This window comes from Drosophila ananassae, chromosome XR (genome assembly GCF_017639315.1).
Source record: "Drosophila ananassae strain 14024-0371.13 chromosome XR, ASM1763931v2, whole genome shotgun sequence".
Classification (NCBI taxonomy): Eukaryota; Metazoa; Arthropoda; class Insecta; order Diptera; family Drosophilidae; genus Drosophila; species Drosophila ananassae.
This window is the reverse complement of record NC_057932.1, coordinates 9316841-9344816: the sequence shown is the minus strand read 5'-3', so window position 1 is coordinate 9344816 and position 27976 is coordinate 9316841. Positions and strand designations below refer to the sequence as shown.

The following is a 27976-nucleotide window of genomic DNA, read 5'->3' as shown; positions in this document are numbered from 1 at the left end:
TTAAATAATTTAAAGATACTAAAAAAAAAGCTCAAATGTGTATAATCGACACGTTGAGCTGTAATACGTCTGTATTTGGCAGAATTTTTATTGATTTTCGCTTTGCAGTCGATTTCAAGTTTAGATTAAAGTACTTGTTAGGTACATGAAGCTGTCATACATCTTTACAAGCAAAACTACGAGTAACTAATTTCCTTTCTTAAACAATAACTATATACACTTAAGCGTACAAAACTAACGTTAACAGAAGACTAAGCATGAATAATTTTCTTTAGGTCGCACGCCCGTGTGCTTTAATTCATGTAAATTGAAAATTTCATAAAAAAGAAACCTTTGCATTAATAAGGTTATACATTAAAGTAAATATATGTAAGTGATTTTAATATCGTCTGCATTTAGTGGTAGTACATATAAAGGAAATCGTATAGAAATGTTGCTATGTTTTTGTTGTTGTTTTGTTGTTGATGTTTTTGTTGGGACTGATCAAAATATGAAAAGAATAATATAATAAATATTAGAAACATCAATATTGTTCAATTGATCATTTATAACTTTTTCAAAGCTATGCACATTAAGAATATAAGAATGATTTCTGGTAGGTACATAATTTGATGAGCCCACAGCTCTGTCGACCTATCTGATCATTCGTTAGAGTCTCATAACTCGCATAACAATAATCTAATGACAGGCCTTATGGAACCCTATCTAACGGATATCCCGTTGATGGTAATAACGTTACTGGCCACCGGTTCGGGTTCATAAACCTCGTCGTTAGTCCGCATTTCGTAAGGAGCATCGTAAAACTGTTCATTTGGGATCTGATCGTAGATGTTCTCTGTAAATCCAAGGGCGATTAAGAATTTGAAGATGAAAGGGAATTCTCAGGTCGCACTTACCAGATCGGTTGTTGTTCAGTCTTTCGCCACCAGCCGCTGAATAAGCGGCATTATTGCCACGACCGTCAACGCCGTGGAACGTGTTGAATGTAGCCGAGGTGTTGTTATCCATGTGCATCCGATTGTTGGCCTCCAGGGTAGAGTACGACATGACGGCAGCATTTCGCTCGTCCTTCGTCTCGGCTGCCTGCACGTTTTCAGTATTCTTGACAGGTCGGGCTTTGTTGCGGTAGAGAAATATAAAACCGAACACAACCAGCAACGCCACAATGATAGTCGCCCCAATGCCCACGCCAGTGCTCAGGTCGGAGCTCTCTTGGCCCTCAACGGTAGCCAATTCGCATCGGGGCTGCTTGCCACTCCAAGCCCCGTCGTCGGTGCACTTGCGCAGGTATTGCCCTATCCGGTTGTAGTTCGGTATACAATGGTACTCCGCGGAGCCACCGTACAGGGTGGAGTCGTTGACCACAATTACTCGTCCATTCTCGATTGCTAGTGGACGTCCGCAATCGACAGCTAAATATAGGAACAAGGAAACCACTTAGCCAATCCATTTCAAATCTTCAAGGAATTATAATCTTCGTATACTCACGTCTGCAAGTTGGATTCTTTCCAGCCCATTTTCCATTTTTCTGGCAGACGCGGGTGTCGTTTCCGACCATGATACGACCCTTGGCACACTTAAAGGTCGCCACAGACCCCACGGCTCGAGTTCCAGCCTCGACGATCAGGTTTTCATTGATATTGGGCATGTCACACACAACCTCCACGCACTCTGGTGTCTCATGACTCCAGTTTCCGTGCTCGGTACACAGGCGGCGGGACACTCCATTAAGCTTGAAGTTCACGTTGCATTCATAGAGCACGGCTGCTCCGTAGTAGGTAGCATTGGTGGCCAGATTCGCCTTTCCGTTGGTAATGTTCTCCGGTGCCCCGCATTCAACGTCTAACAAAAATAACGATTGTGATAAGTGTGGGACTTGATTTTACCCCATGAACTTTTTTAAAGGCGATTGCCAATAAGTAAAACAAAAAAGTAAAAGAAAAGGATAAGTAAAAAAGGATACAGGCTAGATTCTCATTCTGAACTCACAAAATCTTGTTGGGCATAAGTTACTTTAAAATAAAAAATTGCCTATTTAAAAGAGGCTTCCAATGTGCATTATAATTCCTAAATCAGAGAACTGCACGAATCACATTTTTTTTGTTCATACTCGAGTAATGATAGGTTACTCTGATTGATTTTAAAATTTGATTCATGTGAACAGAGCGATCCGAATGCTTCGTGTCAATGATTTGGAGCAATTTTGAATCACTATCGCATCAATTGGGAATGATTTGTTTTGATTTGTTCAGAAGCAAAGCAATACCCGAAAATGATGTAAAATCATACACATATGATTGATTCTGATTCGCCTGCTGAGCTTAATGAGCTTTAATCTGGAGCCTTTTGAGGCTGTATCTGGAGCCTATATGAGGCTTAATATATTTATAAGGTTACGTGGAAATTTGGTTAAAAGCAACGCCATAAATAGGGTAATCAAAATTTGGTCAAGAGGATAATAAAATAATAAATAAATATTAAACAATTGGCTTTGTAACATAATCTTTTTGGTGATTTTTGACCCCTTCATGCATTTTATTGTGAAGCATTGTGAAGAAATATTATGATAATATGAAACGTCATTATTTCGCTGAATCCCTGTCCCCTTAGTTGATAGAGAAGCTGAAATTCTGTCTATTCTATTTGTATATTAAAAAAATTAAAATAAACATTACTACAAGTCTCTGGTTTCAATCATACATTTTTACTCGAGTATACCTCAATGATTTAAATCATCTGCCTGGATCGTAGCCTACTTCAACAATCATTTTGTATCAAAGTCAGTCAATTATACCTGACGATTTTTTTGAAGCGATTTGATTCAAACCGAGCTAAACTATACGATACAAATCACATCAACTGATTTAAAGTTGACTTGTACTTGAATCGATTTGAAATGTTGTGACATATGATGTGATTTGATTTGATCTGTTTTTGTTAAAGATGATTTTATCATACTCAATCATACTCGTTGCAGTTCTCTGTCCTAAATGTCATATTTCTCAACATTTACATTCATAGTTTAAGACCTTTGAAGTTAGCGAAAATAAAACTATTGGAAAACGTAAATAAAACTAGCATGAAGCAAGTGACAAAAAAAGAGTTCTAGATAGATAATAAATAGTTCTAGAGGTCCCCAGTACGAATTTTTTTGTATACGACCGTATATTTAAAAAATTATTGAACAATAAAAGTTTAAATTAAAAGTATTTCACAGAGGTGGCGTAGAAGTATAAACGGTATTCACCATTAAAAAACAAGAAAGGAAACCTAACTTCGGGCGAAGCAGTTAAGTAGCAGCTTATATTACTATATATACATCGGATCGTATATACATAGTTGGACTATCCTTATGAGAATTTCACCATCGAATCAATTTTCTTATTAAAATGTAGGAAACAGCAAAGCGACTTTAAAAGTAGCAAGGTTGTGCTATTTCCGATCGCTCAATTACATGACAGCTATAGGATATAGTCGGTCGATCCAATTGGTAGATCGGATGAAGTTGCCCAAAATGGAATTCGTAGAAAGTCCTTTCCTTCTAGCTTAAAAAACAACAAAATTATGACAATTATGATCGTTCAATTATGTGATAGCTATAGGATATAGTCGGCCGATCCTTATGAAATTTGGCAGGTTGCCCAAAATGGAGTCGGTAGAATTTTGCATCTATCTTACTTAAAAAACAAGAAAGGAAAGCAAACTTCGGCCGGAGCCGAAGTTTATATACCGTTGCAGTTGAGTCGCAGTCCGCTAGGTGGCGCCACGCATCTTATATTATTAGATATATAGCGGATCGTATATAGTTGGCCGATCCTTATGAAACTTGGCAAATCGAATTATTTTGCCAAAAGAGGAATCCATTGAAACTCCCATCCTTCTAACTTGAAAAACAACGAAGTTATAGCATTTCCGATCAATCAGTTATATGACAGCTATAGGATATAGACGGCCGATCCTGATGACATTTAGCAGATCATATAAGTTGGCCCAAATTAGAATGCACAGAAAGTCCCATCCTTCTAACTTGAAAAACAACGAAGTTATAGCATTTCCGATCAATCAGTTATATGGCAGCTATGGGATATAGTTGGCCGATCCTTATGAAATTCGACAAATCAGATTGTTTTTCCCAAAATAGAACCTCTACCAAATCCCATCTTTCTAACTTAAAAAACACCAAAGTTATGCCACTTTCGATCGTTCTATGACAGCTATAGGATATAGTCGGCCGATCCTTCGAAATTTTGTACATAAGATATTTTGGTCAAATATAACATGTGTAGAAACTCCCAACCCTCTAACTTAAAAAACACCAATGTTATGGCATTTCCGATCAATCAGTTATATGGCAGCTATAGGATATAGTCGACCGATCCCGGCCGTTCCGACTTATATACTGCCTGCAAAGGAAAGAAGGGTGTGTGCAAAGTTTCAACTCGATAGCTTAAAAACTGAGAGACTAGTTTGCGTAGAAACAGACAGACAGACAGACGGACATGCTCATATCGACTCAGGAGGTGATCCTGATCAAGAATATATATACTTTATAGGGTCGGAGATGTCTCCTTCACTGCGTTGCACACTTTTGACCAAAATTATAATACCCTCTGCAAGGGTATAACAACAAAGTTATGCCAATTCCGATCATTCTATGACAGCTATAGGATATTGTCGGCCGATCCCTATAAAATTTAGAATATAACATATTTTGTCACAACCCTCTAACTGAAATAACACCAAAGTTATGCCAATTCCGATCATTCAGTTATATTAATTATATTTATTTTTTAATATCGCAGTTTAAATATAAAATCTTACTTTCAATCAATTTATAAACGAGAAAAGATACAAAATAACAAAACATCATATTTTTTAAAGCCATATCATTGGCAGTCGTGGCCTTCTCGGATGCTTATTGTAACATACACAGAGCCGAAGAATTTATAAATGTCAGTTTGCGTCCTATCTGAATAAACGATAAACCAAACGTAAGGAATTAGTTTAGTTAGATCATTTATTTCAGTTAAAACCGGCCCAGCTCGGTCGTCTATACCCTATAGCTACGATATAACTTAACGATGTTATCTATTATTGAAGATAGAAGCTTGGAACTACAACAAAAAGTTTTTTTTAGAAAATTGATTGAATTCAAACTCTCATAAAGATCGGCCCACTATATCCGATCCGATTTTATCTAATAATTTAAGCTCATCTGCAAAGGTATATTAACTTTGACTCCGCCTTTAGCTAGCTTTCCTTTCTTGTTTAAATTAAAAAAATTGTCTGGTTAAGCCATTTGTTTATCTGTTTGTTTTTTTTTGAACCTTTTGGTTTACCACAACTAAGTATTATTCCTACCCGACACATGACATCTACCATATCTACCTCTAGTTCTAACTTAGTTATATTATTTAGTATTATTCATTAAGTGGTGTTGCCATTTCTAACGCTCTGTTAAACAATGTAAATTTAAATTTGTGAATAACTTTTTAAATATTGGTCGTGAACAAAAAGTTTATATGGAGGAGGACCTTGAGAACTCTTTATTATCTACCCAGAACACTTTTATCGTGATTGGTACTTACACACACACTCCGGAATTGCGCCGCTCCATTGACCACTATCCATGCAAGTGGCCAGAGCTTCGCCCACCATTTTATATCCTCGTTCGCAGCGATACTTAGCCAAAGCACCAATTCTGTTTAAGAACAAATAATTAATTATCAAAATAATTGGTTTCAAGGAAAAGCTTATAAAAGGAGAAAGGAGACGAGAATCAATTAACTTACTTGTATGTTTGAGCTGTATTTTGAGAAGATTCCGAGGTGCGAATGAGTGTGCGACCATACATGCGATCGTTACCGGTTACGGAAAGCAAACTGTGAGCTGCTAGTTTAGGCTCCGGGCAGCGAATTTCTACATAGGAATTATAGGATTATAAAAAAAATTGTAAAAGGATATTTCCCATTTTCTATCTCACCTTCGCACTTTGGAGAGGCGTCACTCCAGACACCCGACTCCAAGCATTGACGCTTCACCACGCCGCTGAGCTTATGAGACTGGGTGCAACTGAAGACTACCTCGGAGCCCACGTAGGTGCTGTTGGTTACATATTTGTGGCCGCCATACGGAATGGGTAAGATCGGGCCGCAGTCAATGTCTATAGCGAAAGATATATATAGTAACATATCAACAAAATTTCTTTAAGTGTATATCAGTAAATTTTGTAAACCAATTTTGTAAACCGAAGCTGAAGCCTTTTGTATTGAAATTCGTAATCCAGCTGCAAATTGCATCATTCCAATTTTTGTAAAAACATAAACATTTAATTTTTCAATTCGGCTGAAAACAGTCTCATTTAAGATTTCCAATTTCTAAGAGCCACTTCAGATTGAAAACCAAAACAATATTTTGGTAAACAGAATCCCGACTCAAATCTTTCTCACTCCTTTTAAGTGAAATAAAACTAAACAGCTCAAACCATTCTTAAATGGGCATCCACTTCACAGGAAATTTCACATTTTCTTGTCACCTCGATTAATTGAGACCCAAAGTCTTCCACGTCAACTGACACCTCAAGTAATAGGTTCCGACTCAATCGATTTCCTTCAGAAAACAAAGCCTCTCTGAGAGAAAAGCTTCTTTCGAGCTTTGATCTGCAAAAAGCTTCAGCAAGGGTAGCTATAAAAGGGACTTAGAGCCCCAAAGTTAGGTTAGTTCTGAAACTCCAAAAATTCTAAGCAGTTTTAAAGAAATCACACTGTATCAAAAACGGAACTCAAATAAAAATATATTTTTTCAAACTATTTTTGAAGAAGATATTTAATTGGCGCAGCCGGTAGGATGTGTAAAAGTGACCAGTGATCAATCGAGATCATAGAACATCGTTGAAGTATTTTGTGCTAATGCAACTGCAGCCTTAATACTAACCGCGAGTGTTAATCGCTATTCACATCCGCAAAAGAACTTACGTGTTAGTTTCAATTTGTAGCCCACTTTTCGAAGTGTGACTGCTACCGAAAATATACAAAACACAAAAACTTAAAATAAATTAGTAGCCCGCTTTCATAGTGTGACCGCTACCGAAACAAATAAGAAATACGAACATTACAATGGCCGAACCAGTAGCACAAGTCCAGTTACTCTCCGAGCTACACCTTAATCAGGCTTTAAGCCAGATTAGGCAAGTTCCCAATTTTAATGGAAGCACCAGGGAATTAAGTGCATTCATCAGACGGATCGAATACATTTTAAATTTGTATCCATCAACTGATCCGCGTCAAACAGCTGTATTCTTCAGTGCAATCGAGATGCAATTATCAGGAGATGCCCAGCGAGTGTCACAGATATCAGCAGCAACCAATTGGCCCGATCTAAGGATTGCTCTCATCGATGAGTATAAAACCCAAACCCCATGCGAGGAATTACTAAGACGACTCTACAATACCCCTTTCAATGGAAGCATTCGTAAGTTCGTCGAGGATCTAGAATATAAAATATTTGTCATAACAAACAAATTGTCGTTAGAAAATAACAATTTAAATACAATGATTTATAATAATGCCATGAATAATACTGTAAAAGATGTAATAATGAGAAAACTTCCTGACAGGTTATTCATGACATTTGCAAGGCACGATATAACTACAGTCAGTAAACTTAAACAAGTAGCACAACAAGAAGGTTGTTATGATTCTGGTTCTGATAAAGTTAAATCACAACATAATTCAAAACAAAACGGACAAGATAGGAGAAATTATCAAAGAAATAATAATTTCCAAAGAAATAATTCCTTTTATAATAATAATAATCAACAAAATTATAATCAGCAAAGTAACTATAGACAACCAAATAATTTCAATCAACAACAATTTCAACAGGAATTGCAGCAAAATTTAAATCATGGTAGAGCTCAGAATCCTATGAATTATCAACAGCCAACATCTTCTTTACAAGGTTATAATTCTAACAAACCAGTGAAAAGACAGCGTGAATATTCAAGCGATCAATCTAGAATGGAAATCGAAAATTTTCATCAAATAGCCTCGGATCCAATAGAAGAAATAGAAATCCTTACATCAGAATAACTATTAACAATCGCGCATTTAAATGTGTAATAGATACAGGAAGTTCAATAAACCTAATAAAAGAAAATTATTTTAATTTCCCACAAACATTAAAAACGTTAGAAGTACACACAATTAATGGTGTAATTAAATTAAATAAGTCCGTAAATTTTAAATCAAGTAAACTTTGTCCGATCGATCAACCATTTTGGGTTCACAATTTTTCGCAAAAATATGACATATTGATAGGAAGAGAGTATTTAGAAGCATGTGAAGCAATTATTAATTATAAACAGGAAACAGTCACTTTGAGCGGATTTGTTTTTTCCATGATATATAACCACGAAGATTTCAAGAATTCCGAAATTGAAACATTGGAAGATTATCTCAGTCCACCTTCATCTGAGGATATATCTTTTAATTTTGCAATTAATAATGACTTAGAAGAAAATAATAAATTTCGAATAAATCATCTTAATAAAGAAGAAAGAACTAAATTAAATAACATTTTATTTGAATTTAGGGATATCCAGTACAGGGAAGGTGAAAATTTGACCTTTACCAGTGCTATAAAACATTCAATCCAAACCAAACATGAAGATCCTATTTACAAAAAACCTTATAAATACCCCCAAGCTTATGATCAAGAAGTAGAAGTCCAAATTAAAGAAATGATGAATCAGGGAATAATGCGTAAATCGAAATCCCCTTATTGTTCTCCAATATGGATAGTCCCAAAGAAAGAAGATGCATCAGGTAAAAAGAAATTTCGAATAGTAATAGACTATCGAAGTCTAAATGAAATAACTATTGATGATAAGTATCCGATACCAGTTATGGATGAAATACTTGACAAACTTGGAAAGTGTCAATATTTTACAACAATTGACCTTGCCAAGGGTTTCCATCAAATTCAAATGGATGAAAATTCTATTTCAAAAACAGCTTTTTCTACTAAAAATGGACATTACGAATACACACGAATGCCATTTGGTCTGAAAAATGCGCCTGCAACTTTCCAACGTTGCTTGAACAATTTATTAGAAGATTTAATATACCAGCATTGCCTTGTTTACATGGATGACATAATTATATTTTCTACTTCATTAGAAGAACACATATTGTCCATAAAAAAGGTGTTTTCAAAACTTCGAGAAGCTAATCTTAAACTTCAACTTGACAAATGTGAGTTTATGAAAAAGGAAACGGAATTCCTTGGACATATAATAACAACAGAAGGAATAAAGCCAAACCCCCAAAAAATTGAGGCAATACAAAAATTTCCAATACCAAAAACTCAAAAAGAAATAAAATCATTTTTAGGTCTCTGTGGATTTTATAGAAAATTCATACCTGATTTTGCTAAAATTGCAAAACCTATGACTGTAAACTTAAAGAAAGGTTCCACTATAAATTCAACCAATAAAGAATATTTAGAAGCATTTGAGAAATTAAAACTTCTTATTACATCAGACCCAATTTTAATTTACCCTAACTTTGAAAAATTATTTTCCTTAACAACAGATGCTAGCAATGTCGCCATAGGCGCAGTATTATCGCAAAATCATAAACCTATTTGTTATGCAAGTAGAACTCTTAATGAACATGAAATTAATTATTCAGCAATAGAAAAAGAGCTTCTGGCTATAGTCTGGGCCACTAAATATTTTAGGTCTTATCTCTTTGGTAGAAAATTCGAAATCCTTAGCGATCATAGACCATTAGTTTGGCTTCATAATATAAAAGAACCAAACATGAAACTACAAAGATGGAGAATAAAATTAAATGAGTTTGACTTCACTATTAAATATTTGCCGGGAAAGGAAAACCAGGTAGCTGATGCTCTGTCAAGAGTGAAGCTAGAAGAAAATTTTTTAGGAGAAACACCGGATAATACCGAGTCATTACCCACAATAGCAACAGTTCATAGTGCACATGAAGACAATCAGAATTATATAGAAATAACGGAAAGACCTTTAAACTATTACAATAGACAAATTGAATTTCATAGAGGAAACTCAAATGAAGTCAAATTGAGCCAATACTTTCATAAAACCAACCTTAAAATAATTTATAAAGAAATGACCCATGAATATGCAAAAGAATTAATTAAAGAATATTTGTGCTCTAAAAAAAGTGTTATTTATTTTCCTTGTGAAATGGACTTCATAATATTTCAAAATGCTTATATAGAAATCATCAGCCCAAACAACTTAACCAAAGTTATGAAAACTAGTACAATATTAACAGATGTCCAAACATTCGCCGAATTCAAAGAAATTGTCCTTAAAGCTCACGTAGAATTATTACATCCAGGAATAGAAAAACAAACAAGCCTTTTTAAAGAAAAATATTATTTTCCCGATTATCAGAGATTAATTCAGAATATTATAAATGAGTGTGAAATTTGTAACCTTGCTAAAACAGAACACAGAGATACAAAACTTACATTTGAATTAACCCCAGAAACCTTTAACCCCAGAGAAAAATATGTTATAGATTTTTACATGATCGATAATAAACAATTCTTATCTTGCATTGATATTTATTCCAAATATGCTGCTTTAATAAATGTCAACAGTAGGGATTGGTTAGAAGCAAAAAGGGCATTACTCATGATATTTAATGTAATGGGTAAACCAAAAGAAATTAAAGCCGACAAAGACTCTGCATTTATGTGCTCAGCATTGCAACTTTGGCTGCAATCAGAAGATGTAAGAATAACTATAACCACAAGTAAAAATGGCGTTTCTGACATAGAGAGATTTCATAAAACTATTAATGAAAAATTAAGAATTATAAATTGTGAACAGAATCCTGAAAATATAATTACTAAATTTGAAACAATCGTTTATATTTATAATCATAAAACAAAACATAGCTCTACAGGTAGAACACCAGCAGACATTTTTATTTTCGCCGGAACTCCAAGTTATAATATTCAAGTGAATAAAATAAAGAAAATAAACAAGCTTAATAAAAATCGTCATACATTCGATATTGATACTAGGTATAGACAAGCTCCACTTATAAAATCTAAAACAACAAATCCTTTTAGGAAGACAGGCCAAATTACACAAACTGACGAAAAACATTATGTAGAAAAAAATAGAGGTAGAGAAATCACACACTATAAATCGAAATTTAAAAAGAAAAAGAAAATTAATACCAGCAAATATAATAATTCCAGATTTCCACCGGAAGACAACCCAGCTTAATAAAATTATCTTTTATATAATAACTTTATTATGTCTTATATATCACGCCATGTGTCAGAACATAGATATCAATCCAATTCAAGCAAAAAATGGATACTTAATTTTCCAAACAGGTAACATAGATCTTCCCACTAATTATGAATATCATTGTCTCACAGTCAATTTAACTAAAACTGAACAAACTTATAAAAATCTAATGGAACAAACACGAGAATTTGAACATTTGGATCAAATTCAATATCTAAAAGAAAAATTAAATAGAGAAATGAATGGAATAAAAATTGCTCAACGAAACAAAAGAGGACTTGCAAATTTTGTAGGTACCTTTTATAAATATTTATTTGGCACATTGGATCAACAAGATAGGGAAGAATTAGAATCAAAAATTGATAACTTGTCCGAAAATAGTATACAGATCAACGAATTAAATAAAGTTATTGATGCAATTAATAAAGGAATAGAAACAGTAAATCGTTTAAATGAAAACCAAAATGAAAACCAAAGGTTAGCAATCCTTATTTTCAATTTACAAGAATTTACAGAGTACATAGAAGACATTGAATTAGGAATGCAATTTACAAGATTAGGCATATTCAACCCAAAGCTCCTAAAACATGACCCGCTTAAACATATTAATTCAGAAAAATTGTTAAATATTAAAACATCTACTTGGTTACAAGTTAATACTAACGAAATATTGATAATTTCTCATATTCCTCGTACTATTATTAAAACCCCCATTTACAAAATTTTACCGTATCCGGATCAGAATCAGAATATAATAACCGAAACATTGCATGATAAATATTACATAAAAAATCAGCAAGTCTTTAAAGTAAAAACAAAAGAAATAGTAAATAATAAATGTATAATAGGTCTCTTAAGACAAACAAATACAGAATGTAGATATACAAAAATGTACAAGAACTTCGAATTAAATTATATTGAACCCAACATTATAATAACATGGAATTTACCAAAAACTTTGTTAAATCAGAATTGTATAAATAAAGATCTAATAGCAGAAGGAAACAATATAATAAAAGTATTCAACTGTTCTATACAAATAGAAGATGTAATAATAACAAATACTATGCTTGATTACACCCGAACTATTTATGTAAACAACAACATAACTAAACTCGAACCTTTATCGTATATCGTAGCCAAAGAAATATTCCAAAACCACTCAAAACAATATTTTAAAACTCAAACAATTTTACTAATACTACTAGTAGTAATAATTATTATTATAATCATATATTTGATTTATAAATTTAAGAACATCCCAAAAAGGATAATAATGAATTATAAAAAACAAAAGGTTATAACTCCCGAAGAAGAAACTATAAGTTCAGAGAATAAAGAACATGACCTACAGTTATACCCCAAACTAACCGCCTGAGGACAGGCTAAATTCTTAAGGATGGGGAAGTAACATATCAACAAAATTTCTTTAAGTGTATATCAGTAAATTTTGTAAACCAATTTTGTAAACCGAAGCTGAAGCCTTTTGTATTGAAATTCGTAATCCAGCTGCAAATTGCATCATTCCAATTTTTGTAAAAACATAAACATTTAATTTTTCAATTCGGCTGAAAACAGTCTCAATTAAGATTTCCAATTTCTAAGAGCCACTTCAGATTGAAAACCAAAACAATATTTTGGTAAACAGAATCCCGACTCAAATCTTTCTCACTCCTTTTAAGTGAAATAAAACTAAACAGCTCAAACCATTCTTAAATGGGCATCCACTTCACAGGAAATTTCACATTTTCTTGTCACCTCGATTAATTGAGACCCAAAGTCTTCCACGTCAACTGACACCTCAAGTAATAGGTTCCGACTCAATCGATTTCCTTCAGAAAACAAAGCCTCTCTGAGAGAAAAGCTTCTTTCGAGCTTTGATCTGCAAAAAGCTTCAGCAAGGGTAGCTATAAAAGGGACTTAGAGCCCCAAAGTTAGGTTAGTTCTGAAACTCCAAAAATTCTAAGCAGTTTTAAAGAAATCACACTGTATCAAAAACGGAACTCAAATAAAAATATATTTTTTCAAACTATTTTTGAAGAAGATATTTAATTATATAGAAATTTGTACTAAATAGCAACCAATATGATACCTTTCTTGATAATTTTTTATATTTTATTCTAAAAGTTTCAATATTTTATAAAGAGAGCTAATAAAGAAACATAATAATGGGATTTAATAACTGGGATTTACTAAATAATATTAAATCTTAAAATTACATTCTTTGCAAAGCTTCACTATGCTAAGAACTAACTAAATTATTTGTTAATTATTTTTTTTATTTTTGAGACTCACATTCGCAAATGGGAGCATCTGTGCTCCATTCGCCGCTATCGAGGCACTCCAAATCCGAGATACCATGCATGATGTGTCCGGGATCGCAGGAGTACTTGATCTTCGAGTGGACATTGTAGTCATAGCCCACGACGTATGAGCCGGGTGGCACCGGGGGCATTTCGCATGTGACTAGTTCGCAGACAGGGGCTTCGCCTGACCATTTTCCGTCCCTGGTGCAGTAAAGCTCCGACGGCCCGTCGAGCCAGTGGTCCTCATCGCACTCGTACTTGACCACCGACCCAACAGTTGTAGTGCTGTTTAAAAGAACGGAGCTGCCTCGGTCTGGACGTGCTGGAGCTCCACAGTCCACAAATCGACAGGACGGAGTTTTGCTTGACCACTCGCCTCCCAGTCCACAAGAGATAATCTGAGCCAGAAAAACGGGTAAATATCGTTCGAAATGGGGAAATAATACCAATGACACAAATTAGTACATACCGCCTCACCAACAAGTACATAACCCAGATCACACTCGTAGGTGGCCGTGGACCCAGCCCGCTTATCGTTGAAATGCACGTTGCCTCCAGTAATGCGCTGTGGGTCTGGACACCAGTCCACCAGGCATTCAGGCTGCTTGCCACTCCACCCATTCACGTCGCAAGTTCGGTTTTCATTGCCAATCAACGTATAGTTTTCGTGACAGCTATACGTGGCCACCACGTCAAAGCTGGTGCGCTCCTCCGACAAGTGAATGGACCCGTACTTTAGCTCTGGCAGCTCTCCACAGTCAACATCTGTAAAAATTGAAGGTAAGTAACTTATCAAAAGATCTTCTCAATGTGAGATGATAATAACTTATATCTTGAAAAATGTAACTCTCTTAAGTTAAATTTAAAGCTTGTCGAGACCGAAAAAATATACAGCTAGAAAGGAAAACTAACTTCTCAAGAAGATGAAATGTAAAGCTTGTCGGAACCGAAAAAATATAAACAAAAACTAAAAAGGAAAGCAAACTTCTCAAGAAGATTATACATTTATTCGCGTTTACACCTTCCCCAAGCGATCAGAATAGGTCGAGGAGTAACGAATGTTCAGCATATACATAGCTCCCTACATCAGTATGTTAATTTCTACAAAGCTCGACTCCAAACATTTTCACTTACATTTGCAGGTCGGCGCCAAACCGCTCCAAGTTCCATCGAGTCTGCATGTCCGTTCCGCTTGACCGAGCAATGAGTGGCCCTTGGGGCAGGCGTATTGGATTTTCTCCCCCAGAGTGAATTTCTTGCCCATGACAGTGGTGTTTTGCTTGACATCCGGGGAGCCGCAAGAAAATGGAGCTAACGGAAAAACAAAAGGTGAAGACATGACCCTGACACTGATCTCAGAGGCTACTCACAGTGTTGGCAGATAAAGTGCAGGTAGTCCAAGTTGCAACCGACATCGTTCCACAGCCAGTTGCGACCTCCATCCAACACCACACAGTTCTGTTCTCCATTGTAGTTGTTTGGCTGGTCCTTGCCCCAAGTGGGCTTTTGTACCACTTCGCCTTTAAAAAGTGAGAGAAAACTATTAAGAAATTGTTTTTTGCATAAAGATCAACGACTGGAAATGGAATTGGACTGGAATTAGAATTAGCTACGCTTGTCTTTAAAAAAATTAATTTTTCAGTTTCATTTTTCCTCCTACTCATAAGTTATAGGTGCCGACACAAATCATAGACCGGAAAAGCACTATTACCGGATAAAACCACTTACCGTTGACCCATTTCCAGGTCCGAGATGTGATGCCAGGCTCTTTCTGAGCTCCGATCCATACGAGCTGAGGCTTCAGTTCAGTCTTGCGACGCTCCAGCTCAGACAAAATGTACTGGCTGGTGGCGCCTCTAAAATCGTAAGCCAAGTCGCCACCTATTTATGAATGCCCGAGTCCAATTAGTGGCCGGTTTAAGATTAAACACACCAGATATATCTCTGGTAATTACTCACCAGTTTTCTTGCAAATGGCTTGTGCTCTTTCAAAACTCTCTCCTTTTGTAATGTGGAAGTCGTAGCAGGTTTTTGAGAATGTTGTCACCACAGTGTCTACTCCAAGCGTGGGGCTCAAGCAGCGGTCCACGGAGAACTCGTCATTAGTAAACGTCTCCACCTCGCACAGACTTAGACTGCCCTCGACGCCTACCAGCTGGATGACCACAAATTGGCCGACCAGTGGCCGGGCACACGTAAATGTCTTCACGACGCCCTCATCTAAGGTTCCGGGATACCAGGCGCACAAGGGATTCCGCTGCAAGTCAGCGCTGCTATTACCCACGCGGATCTCGAGATCCTGCAACGGTTGGTGCCCGCAGCATCCGCGCGTTGTGATCCGCACAACATGCACCGCCTGTGGTGTGAGAAGGTCAACACGCCACCAGGGTGACGGCTCCTTTTGCGTCTCCGAGCACTCTTGGCCATCGGGATTCTAAAAGAGCAATAAGAAAGCTTGATCACGGGAATTTTCATATTAAAGTACTCGACCGATATCTATGGAAACTATCCTTGTCTATCAGACTAGTTTCTCACAATATGCATTTTTTAAAAGTCTCAAATTGCTATGTATCTGTGAGGTCACGGAAGTTATTACATTTCGGCTTTAGTCGTGATTCCCGACTATATGATACTCATCTATTCATTCCACATTCGTTGTTTTTTTTTTTAATTCATAAAAAATAATCATAAAGTATAAATTCAGTAAAAAAAACTTTTGTTTTTTAACAAAACTGAAACATATCAGTGGGTTCAATTCCGCTCGAAAACTCCTAAATTTAAATCAGCTCTGACACAATTCCACCCACAAATTTTAATGTGAATTATTCTCCTTCGATTGAGTTGTCATTTCGCTGGCGAAGGGAAGTAGGAAGAATTCGATGTGAAATATTTGTAAAACTAAATCTTTGAATACCTTTGATTTTGTAAGGTAGCATTATTTATAGTTAAGCACAGATTGCTATATTAGTAATAGAAAGTTAACCAAATTGTCCTGCAGCACAATAATTAAATCCTAATATTTCAAACCCTTGGGAAAGGAAGTCTTACAAAATGTCAGCCCTGAGAAGAGAGGTTTTTTAACATGGTTAAAAACCTTAAAACTCTAGAAATTTTTTGTCACCACTTGTGGCGCAGAATTTCTTGTAACGTATGTAGGTGCTGTTGGTCACATATTTTTTAAATATAAATGGAAATATGGATATATGTACTTTTATTTGTCTTTGTCCATGGTAGACGCGTAAAGGTCTCACCTTATTGCCAGGCTGGCCGTCATTGGCGTAGCTCGCAGGACCACTGCGAGTGTAGGAGCTCTGGTTGACAGGCTTGCGGTACGCCACGTTAACTCCGCAGAAGGGAAGATCCCTTTCCCATCCCGTTCGATCGTCGCACTTTATCGAAGTTGGCCCGAATAGCTCGTAGCCGGCGTCGCACTCGTAGTGCGCTTCTGCAATTCCAGAGTTTCCGGGCACTGTTCGTACTTTGGAATTCAGCGGCACTGCCGGAGGACCACAAACTGCAAAGAAGTATACAACCATTAAATCTTTCTTTAATCCTCAATATGATACAATTTAAATTTTTTTCAAAAGTTTTTTAGTTTTAAATAGATTTTGGTGAAAGTAAAAAAAATATTAAATCACTCAAATTAGAGTGGAGTCCCTAAAAAAATGCATGCATAGAATTCAAACACTTCGGAAGCAGAATGAAAAGTGTATAACTTAAAGATATTCTTTTCCAGACATAAATTAGCTATAGAAATAGTTTGGCATCAGAACTAATTAACTGAAAAAAAAGTTTCCTGAACAGGCGCTACAGAAATATGCCATTTTGGGAGCGTGGCAAACATTTGAGACATACTTGACCTAAGCTGAATTATATAAGTCTATGTGCAAAATCTTACAGCCCAATCTCTTATAGTCTCCGTGATTCATAAAGTCAAACGGACATACGGGTCAGACGGACATAGCTATATTGACTCGGCTGTTGATGCTGATGAATAATATATGTACATATAGACAACAAAGTATATAAACAAACACCCTTATTTTCTACGTGGAAGGCAAGGAAGTATGTGTGCAACCTGAAGCCGATCGCTTTAAAACTGAGAAACTAGTTTGCGTAGAAACTGACAGACAGGCGGATATGCTAATATCGAATCTGGAAATGATCCTGATCATGAATATATATTGTATTGGGTCGGAGATATCTCCTTCACCCAATTTTTCACTCTTTTGACCAACCCTCTGCAAGGATATACAAATTATCTAATTGAAACAATTCCTTTCCATTGATGTATCATTTATTTATATCTGACGCACACAGAAATTGTAAAGTTCTTCGCCTTTATATTGCAGACTCCTCTTGCGCACTAAGGCATACAGTTCGTTACCTAGGTGGACTGCCGTCCAGAATGATATGTTCTTTATTTGAACCATCTACTGAGTCGATATATGCATAACCGACAGTCTATGCCTGACTCCAAACATTGCATACATTCTTCTTTCCTCTGTAAGTAGTCGGATGGGCTGAATTAATTGTCATAACTTGGGATTTTTAAGTTAGATTTTGGTAAGTTGGTCCATTTTTTTAAATTTTATTCGGGTCGGCAGATTTTATTTTATAGCTGCTGTCATTTGATTCTTCAGATAAAACTATTAAAACATAAATTATAACATAATATCATAGATTAAAATATTATAATAAATTGTTTTTTTTATGCAATTCTCACAGGCATCGGCCTCGGATTTTATCGAATATTTGCTATATACATGAGATCCTTGAAAAATACCCTCACTTAATTGCAAGTGTATATCAGCTTCGGCTCTGTTCGAAGTTAGATTTCCTTTCTTCTTTGGTTTTATTTCTGCTAAAAAGTTGGCAAGAGAAGCATGTCATTTTAGACCTGTTTCACAATCAAAATATTGTTTCTTTATACACATATGCATACACACATAATGTTTAATTTACACATAAATATTTATATGTGGGTAGATCAAATATAATCATTTCACTCGTGACAAAGGCCAGAGTGACGCAGCTTGCAATCACTAAAAAAATAAAATAGAAGCCTGTACGGGATTGGTAGACTTTTTACTTTAGTCATATAACTGAACGATCGGAAAAGTCGAAACTTTTGTCTTTTTAAAAATAGAGGGTAGGGGCGTTTTTTTAAATTTGTTTATAAGAAAACAAATAAAAACAAGAAAGGAAAGCTAACTTCGGGCGGAGCCGAAGTTTATATACCCTTGCAGTTAAGTCGCAGTCGCAACCCCCATTGAAACTCCCATCCTTTTTAACTTGAAAAACAACGAAGTTATAGCATTTCCGATCAATCAGTTATATGGCAGCTATAGAATATAGTCGGCCGATCCTTATTAAATTCGACAAATCAGATTGTTTTTTCCAAAATAGAATCTGTACCAAATCCCATATTTCTAACTTAAAAAACACCGAAGTTATGCCAATTTCGAAGAATATATATACTTTATAGGGTCGGATATGTCTCCTTCACTGCGTTGCACCCTTTTGACCAAAATTATAATACCCTCTGCAAGGGTATAACCAGAAAGGAAAGATATAGTTGGCCGATCGCTATGAAATTTGACAAATAATATTATTTTGTCCAAAATAGAATCTGTACCAAATCCCATCTTTCTAACTTAAAAAACACCAAAGATATGCCAATTTCGATCGTTCTATGACAGCTATAGGATATAGTCGGCCGATCCTTATGAAATTTTGTACATAAGATATTTTGGTCAAACATAGCATGTCCCAACCCTCTAACATAAAAAACACCGACCGATAGTCGACCGATCCCGGCCGTTCCGACTTATATACTACCTGCAAGGAAAAAAAGGATGTTTGCAAAGTTTCAACTCGATAGCTCCAAAACTGAGAGACTAGTTTGCGTAGAATCCGACAGACAGACAGACGGACAGACGGACATGCTCATATCGACTCAGGAGGTGATCCTGATCAAGAATATATATACTTTATAGGGTCGGATATGTCTCCTTCACTGCGTTGCACACTTTTGACCAAAATTATAATACCCTCTGCAAGGGTATAACAAAGGAAGCCGAAGTTTATATACCCTTGCAGTTAGGTATAAGCTTTTATTATTATATAAATATCGGATGCTATATTGAATTTTCACCGGCTTGCTTGGCTCAGCCGACCGACCGCTCGTCCTCCTGTCGAAACCCGATAACCGTTCCGGGTTGGTGCCAATACACACGCCATCCCAAAGCTTGCGCCCAGCAGTACGTGTGGTCTTGGTGCCTGGAGCCGAATCGGTTCACGGTTCCCTCCAGCTGCGGGCCTGTGCTTTCGTTGTTGTTGTCATCGCTGCTCTCCTGTCGTCGCTGCTCCCTGGTCGTCACCGCTGCTCCTGTCGTCGGCGCCGCTCCTGTTGCTGCTCCCGTTGTCGCCTTGCTCCTGATGCGGATCCTATCACTGCTCCTATTGTTGCTTCTGTGGCTGCTTCTGTCGATAATCCTGCTGGATGTCATACTTACCCACGGGGGGTCTTTCACTCAACTCTTCCAGCTTCCCTAGAAACTCGATCTCGATTTGCTCCAGGGGCCCTCCTTATATAGTACCTGAGGCGCCCGTTATTCATTCGCTCCTCTGTTCTCGCCGTTAACTTTCTCCAATTCCCGCCGCATATATATCGGGCTTTCTTTAGTATATAATTCGGAACGGCCGGGATCGGTCGACTATATTCTATAGTTGCCACATAACTATTTGATCGGAAATATCTTATGTACAAAATTTTATAAGGATCTGCGACTATATCCTATAGCTGTCATAGAACGAACGTAATTGGCATAACTTTGGTGTTTTTTAAGTTAGAAAGATGGGACTTGGTACAGATTACTCTTTGGGAAAAATAATTCAATATGCCAAATTTCATAAGGATCCACCGACTATATACTATCCGCTATATATTTAATAATATAAGATGCGTTGCGCCACCTAGCGGACTGCGAGTGAACTGCAAGGGTATATCAACTTCGTCTCCGCCCGAAGTTAGCTTTCCTTTCTTGTTTCCTATTGTTTTTGCATTTGACGAATAAATTTGAAAAAAAAATAAGTTTTGTCTCACCATGAGATATGTATGTGCAATTTTATTTGACACAATAGAAATTTCCCAAAATTGTTCTTTATGTAAATTGTAAGCGTAAATACCTTTATGAAAATTTCTGAGTAATAATCGTATCTTAAAGAATTTTGCGGGAAATTAAATGTTATTAGCCAGTCGAATGGGGACACCAGTGGCAAAGGTTTTAATTTCCGACATTCTGAATGTGCGATATGTGTGTCTATTCTGATTGTCGTCTTTTTATCCCAAAAAAGTCAAGATTTAAGCAACCATAAAGGTTAATTGGCAATTTTGTATAAATAAAGAAATTGGAACGCTTTGATAAGACATGATTAAGTGTGTAGTGGAAATTTCCAGAATTTACGCATTGAACCGTGAAAAAATTATTTTTATTCCTTTGCAGATAAATAATTTTGTATTAAAATTTTGGTCATAAGGAAGCAAGGCAGTGAATAACGCATCTCCGACTCTAGTAGTATAAGTAGTATAAGTATATATGTACTCTTGATCAGCACTGCCTCCTGAATCGAAATAAGCATGTCAAACTGTCTGTCTACGTAATCTAGTGTACCAATTTTAAAGCTTAACGATCGGAAATGTCCCAGATTTGTTAATTTTGAAGAAGGAGCCTGTGAAATTCTACGAATATAACTTTTGGCCAACTGATTTATTCTTCTAAATATTAGATATTTACATTTACATACATATATTTATCAACTAAAATATGGCATAAAAATCGGGGTTTGTGAAAAAAGGGAAGTCTTTCCCACTTATGTTCATAACAATTATGTTTGTAAAGTATGGTATGATGCTTCATTTATTGCCTATAATGATGAACATTTTGCATACACGGCAACGTAACTGGAATTTCAATCGTTGCAGTCTGCAGCTGTTCATTACTTTTAATATAAATTTGCAAAAAAAATAAATTTAATTTAGGGGATCTACTCCTAAATTTTTCTTTAAATTGATTTAATAAATCGATATAAAAGTTATTAAGTTACTTATGTGTTAAATATACGTGCTAAACGATATATTTAGATAGAACACAAGTTACAGCATCTGAAACATACCTATGTGTGTATGTTACATGTGTTTTTGTCAAAACCAATTTTTATTTAAACTCGTAACAACAATCAATGAATTTTGGAAGTACATACATATAATAACAAAACGAAAAATTTCACTTTTGACTTTAATGTTTTTTGTGTTCCAATTCATTGAATTTGGATTCGAGGCATATACAATTTTATTTATTTTGATAGACTCTTTTTAGGGTTCTTAATAATGTTAATTCTGAAAGACCCTAGGGTAGACACGTGTTGTTTGCAAAAAATATATAAAAATTTTTCTCAAAACTATGTTTTTAAAGTCTGTTGTCAAAATGTCTCGCAAACAACTCAACCGATCTTAATGTTATTTTACCCAGCGTTCGAAATCATTAACAAGGTATTAACCGAGAGACTTTTTTATACCCTTGCAGAGGGTATTATAATTTTGGTCAAAAGTGTGCAACGCAGTGAAGGAGACATCTCCGACCCTATAAAGTATATATATTCTTGATCAGGATCACCTCCTGAGTCGATATGAGCATGTCCGTCTGTCTGTCTGTCTGTAGGTTTCTACGCAAACTAGTCTCTCAGTTTTGGAGCTATCGAGTTGAAACTTTGCACACATCCTTTTTTTCCTTGCAGGCAGTATATAAGTCGGAACGGCCGGGATCGGTCGACTATATCCTATAGCTGCCATATAACTGATTGATCGGAAATGCCATAACATTGGTGTTTTTTAAGTTAGAGGGTTGGGAGTTTCTACACATGTTATATTTGACCAAAATATCTTATGTACAAAATTTCTTAAGGATCGGCCGACAATATCCTATAGCTGTCATAGATTGATCGGAATTGGCATAACTTTGATGTTTTCTAAGTAAGAAAGATGGGACTTGGTACAGATTCAATTTTGGGCAAAATAATCTTATTTGACAAATTTCATAGGGATCGGCCAACTATATCCAATAGCCGCCATATAACTGAAAGATCAGAAATGGCACAACTGCAAGGGTGTCAACTTCGGCTCCGCCCGAAGTTAGCTTTCCTTGTATGTTGTATGTTGGAGATTTTATTTATTCTCATGCAAAAGGCTGTTTTTTGTTACGAATCTGGGATCTTTGCCATCTGGTTTAACCGGAGATATTTCTAAATTCCTCTTAAAATGCGAAAGGCGAGAATTAACCCCAGAGCCCGGTCACCCTTTTCCTTGAAGGGTGAAAATTAGTGAAACAGCCAGCAAACTGGCTTAAAGACCATATTTGTATGTATAATGTGAAATGGGTTAGGAGAGCGATTACAGGTTGGCCGCGTAACCATTATAAAGGTTTCTGAAATACCGTTATGACAACACCGGCCAAAAATAAAAAAGGAAACAGTACGGTATTTATATTTTCTGCACGTAGAAGAGCGCAATGCATACAATGCGACAGAAGGGTTGACATTGTAGCTGATTAATTGCTAGATCTAGCTTTTTTGAAATTGACCTCGATATATATTTTGATGAAATGCTACTAACATAAATAAATTTAATAAGAAAATTAGTTAGAGTTTGCCTTGATAAAAGTTGCTATTTTCATGATAGCGCAAATAGGCCTTTTTCTTCAGTTGAAATTGGTCTGAAGCCAAAGTCCCCATAAAGATCGGTTTGCTTTATCCGATATGTGTGATATATGTCCGCTCTGTACATACACCTCCATTTGACTATAGATATTTCAGGTCCTATATCAACTTCGGGTGATACCCTTGCAGAGGGTATTATAATTTTGGTTAAAAGTGTGCAACGCAGTGAAGCAGACATCTCCGACCCTATAAAGTATATATATTCATGATCAGGATCACCTCCTGAGTCGATATAAGCATGTCCGTGTATCTATTTATACGCAAACTAGTCTCTCAGTTTTAAAACTATAAAGCATCCTTCTTTTGTAGGTATATTAACTTCTGATCCGCCCGAAGTAATTTTTTCTTTTTTGTGTTTTTTACTATTAAGCGAACCAAATACTTCCTACTTAAGACTATGAATTTAATTCATTCAACCTTTTTAGTCTCCTTCTTATAATAGTTTTCCCAACATAATTTTTTTTTAATATCTAGCTACTTTTTTATAAATTCAGCTATTCCGGTGAATAAGTCTGTGACAACACAGCCCCCAGACAGAGCAGTGAAATGTTCAAGTTTTTATCACGGATCGAAACTTGTGAAACTGGTTAGGCAAGAATCCCAACAGTCAATTGGCCTCATGCTGTCGGCTGGCCCGAAATCTTTGCTTACATATGGCCAGAAGTCATCGTACCACTGACCGGAAACTTTCACTGCTCTTGGCCAGTTGTTTTTCTCTTTTTATTCCGATGTCTGAGATCTATTCCGTTGCCGAATTTATATATTGTATTATTATTAAAAAAATTTTTATGGTATTTGAAAATTTGGTTTATATGTATTATTTTATTTTCCATTTTTCAAAATTGATGATTCCTAATTTTTGTTTTTCTTTTAATAACACCCTAACAGTGCTGATTTTATAAACTACATACCTTTTGTCAGAAAAGTACCGGGACTGGATTAATTAAAAAGCTTGTGCTGAACCGAATTTTGCATTTTTTTTGCTATGTTGATAACACTGTTCTGCATTACGAAGAAGTGAAGTTTGTGCGCGATCTGTCTAGTATTTTGTTTACAGTCGCTGGTTACGTCAGTCTATGTTCTAGTTGCTTGTCGAATTTCATAATAAACGAATATATTGAACAAAGAATTTGTCTTAAATTTTGTGTTGCGAACAAAATTTCTTGTGTTGACGTGTTAAAAATGTTGCAGAAGGCTTATGGTAATACAGTTTTATCGAGAACACGTGCGTTTGAGTGGTACAAAGCATTCCAAGAGGGTCGTGAGATTGCCGCGTTCGGGACGACCATCCACCTCTCTCACCGACACTAACATCGATGCAGTGAAGGAATTTATTTCTGAAAATCATCATGGCAGCTTAAGAGAGATAGCACAAGTCCTGAACATCTCTCACGAGTCAGTTCGTACCATTTTGATTGACCGTTTGGGTATGAAAAGAGTCGGTGCACGAGCTGAATTTCCTGCAAAGAGAATACCGAAAGCAGGTGTCTGCCGGCATGCTGGATCGCGCTAATTCCAATCCCACGTTCATAAATCGTATCATTACAGCTGATGAGACGTGGATGTATGAATAAGACACAAAATGCAGCTCCGTGGAACCAGTTTTGGCACCATTGAAGACATCAAACAAAATTCGGCACGGGAGTTAAACGCTATCCCGGAAAACGCCGAAAAAATGTTTCGAAGACGGGCAGAATCGGTGGCATATGTGTATTGATAAATGTATACTCTCGATAATCACGACGAGTCTCTATGAATTTTTATCAAATCATTCGCCAACTTTGGAAGATCTGAGACTTCGCAAAAAGTCGTGAAATGCTTGCAAGCAAATCCGGTTTAATAATCCATCAAATCTAGTAAATATATTATATTATTTTATTGTGAAAAAGAATCATTTTAAATGGTTATAGAATTTTTCAATCAGAATATTATTTGAAAGTTTTGCGAGTATATTTAAATTTCGCTTTCAATTTGCTTTGAAGCTTTTTTGACCACATATAATAAAAACAAATAATATAAAACAATGTCGAAATAAAATCAATTAAAAAACAAAATGTATAACTTTGCTTTAAGAGAGCTTTGTTTTGCTTGTAACAATTATTTTGTAACAAAAATTTTGTTTCCTATTTTTTTCTGAATTTATTGTCATCATTTATTATTTTATCCTCAATCCATACCCTAAGACTCTCTATACTAAATTAAATAAAAATAATTATAATAAAAAATAATATTAAATAATTTTTATTACATTATTTCATGATCCTTTCGGCTTTGCTTTAAGATTAAATTGCGACCCCATTCAATGTAAATATAAATACATATGTATGTATATACAATAATATACATATGTACATAGAAGTTTATGGAGAGGTAAAATTGGGTTATTGAGTTAATGGCAGCTAAAGTTTCCTTTGTTTTTCAAAGTTTTGCAAAGAATTGGATACCTTGACCCTTCAAACCAACAATTCAGATATTGATCTATTGTCAAGTCTCTGCAAAAATTTCTATAAAAATAATTGTATCTTATGGATATACATGTGCATGTACAAATATACCCAGGACATATGTACCCATAAAATATAAATAATATCGAAAGTATATATATATTTTACAAAAATAATGATATTATAAAAAGAAACAAATAAATAAAAATAATGTATATTTATATATATATATATATATATACATTATTTTTACATTATTATTATTTTTATTACATTTCATTATATATATATATATATATATATATATATATATATATATACGTACATACGTATGAATATGTATATATTCTATACAAATATTTATATTTGTCGAGATTATGTCTGCTCAATGTGGCAAATACTATTTACTTGGACTCTTAAGATGACCTGACATTCTTTGGCCACTGACTAATTGACAAATTGTGTTGAAAAGATGGATTTGGGCCAATGCTACCGGCTGTGGAGTGGATGGTGTGGATGAACTTACTTTGGCAATTTCCGGCTGTGCACAACGCCAGCAGTATAATGAGGGGCATTGGATGCGAAAAAGACATGGCCGTCGCTCCTCTCAAAACTCCGAACAATGACTTTCGGCCCAACATTGTGCGCTGGTGGCAGCTGGCGACGTTACCGATGTTGGCGATGTGGTTCCTGCTCCTGAAGTTGTTGCTCATGTTCATTAGCTCGGGGCTTCACAGTTGTTTTTGTGGCATAAGCAGCGATTAATTTATGCACACACTAGATGATTATTTTTTTTTAGATACACATGCATACGTGAAACATGTATATGGCGTGAGCGTCTTGCGTTTATAAGTTTTCACTTCGCATTCACTTACAATATATTTTCCACAGCATAATAATTATGATTTCATATTATAGTATGCATACATATGATTATGCATTGTAGTTATTGAGAAAAATCACAGAAGTCGGCCGTTGACTCTTTGCCCGCTGAAATCAAATCACAACCACTTTCCTAAATTTCAATATGCATAGTGGGTCCGATTCGGCGTATTTAATCGCTTGCCCGAATCGAAAAGTAAAAGTAAACTTTAAACGGCTTCCCCTTTATTTGGGTTTCGAAGCTAGCATGAATATTAAAAAAAAATTATCGCACACGAGCACCGGTACTGCCTGGTCGCTTGGTGGGACTTGATCCGATGTGTTTTTCAGGGTTACAACAAACACGACTGTTTCTACAGCCATGGAATATACTGCGGTATACCATGGGTACATTTCAGGCAGAATTCCGGTCAATTACAGCTACACAAACTTTCATTTAGACGTATACATATACATATATACATCCTACTAATTATCAGTTTTTGTTCAGGTGATAGTCTCTTCAGTATGTCGAAGTGCTTGGAAAGTTTCGGAATAATTCCTGACTTGGGCACCCTAATTCAATAACCAGAGTGATAATTAAAACAGAATGCGAAAGTACACGACGACCGCATTAGTGGCAAACTTGAAGAACGGGATCAAATACTTGTTTCCAACTTTTTCTACACATTTACCTGGTGGGATAATATGATTCAATGAAGGACAGATTTGGGTTTCTCGCTGGCCAAAAACCGAGCTGTGGGAGTTTTGGGCCGACTTTTGGAACTCACTCTCTGACCAGTTCTCACAAAAATAAAATATGAAGCTCACAAAAACAAAAATAGCACAAAAACAGCAGCAGCAGTGTAATAGTGGTGCAAAATAAAAAAAAAAATATAAGAAACCTTCACGATGGGGGCTAGATTGTACAATCAGCCCAAAATGGCTACCTATGAACGTGAATTTATTAGTATTTTTATGTAAGTTTCCTAAATGTGGACTAGCACCATACTTTGCACACCGTCGCTGCACACCACACACAATAAACACTTCGGAATTTTAGGTGGCAAAATGCTGCAACTTCCAAAAAACAAACCGTCTCTATCCGCTCCGAGCACTGTTAACGTCTGCTTTGAATGAAAGTTGACTAATAACTGGTTTTTCTTTGGGCCGCTTTAGTTCACAGAAGTTCACGACGCGGTCCAAGCCAGGCCGCCCGATCAAACTAGATTCGAAGTTAACTGAGCTGAGGGGGATCCAAGCTTCGGTGCAAG

At 35.9% G+C, this 27976-nt stretch overlaps 1 protein-coding gene across 1 annotated transcript; it reads right to left on the bottom strand.

Moving 5' to 3' along the window:
* Positions 1–70: 70 nt before the first annotated feature.
* On the bottom strand, positions 71–27950 carry LOC6507964 (CUB and sushi domain-containing protein 3). Its single transcript, XM_001967109.4, has 15 exons — positions 27799–27950; positions 26368–26831; positions 16872–17134; positions 15580–16054; positions 15349–15501; positions 14991–15140; positions 14755–14931; positions 14090–14385; positions 13610–14018; positions 5984–6163; positions 5793–5919; positions 5589–5701; positions 1489–1842; positions 897–1412; positions 71–835 (listed from the first exon to the last, which is right to left on the bottom strand). Exons 2-15 carry the CDS (start codon positions 26558–26560, stop codon positions 702–704), a joined length of 3540 nt encoding a protein of 1179 aa, XP_001967145.2. The 5' UTR covers positions 26561–26831; positions 27799–27950; the 3' UTR covers positions 71–701.
* Positions 27951–27976: the final 26 nt, after the last annotated feature.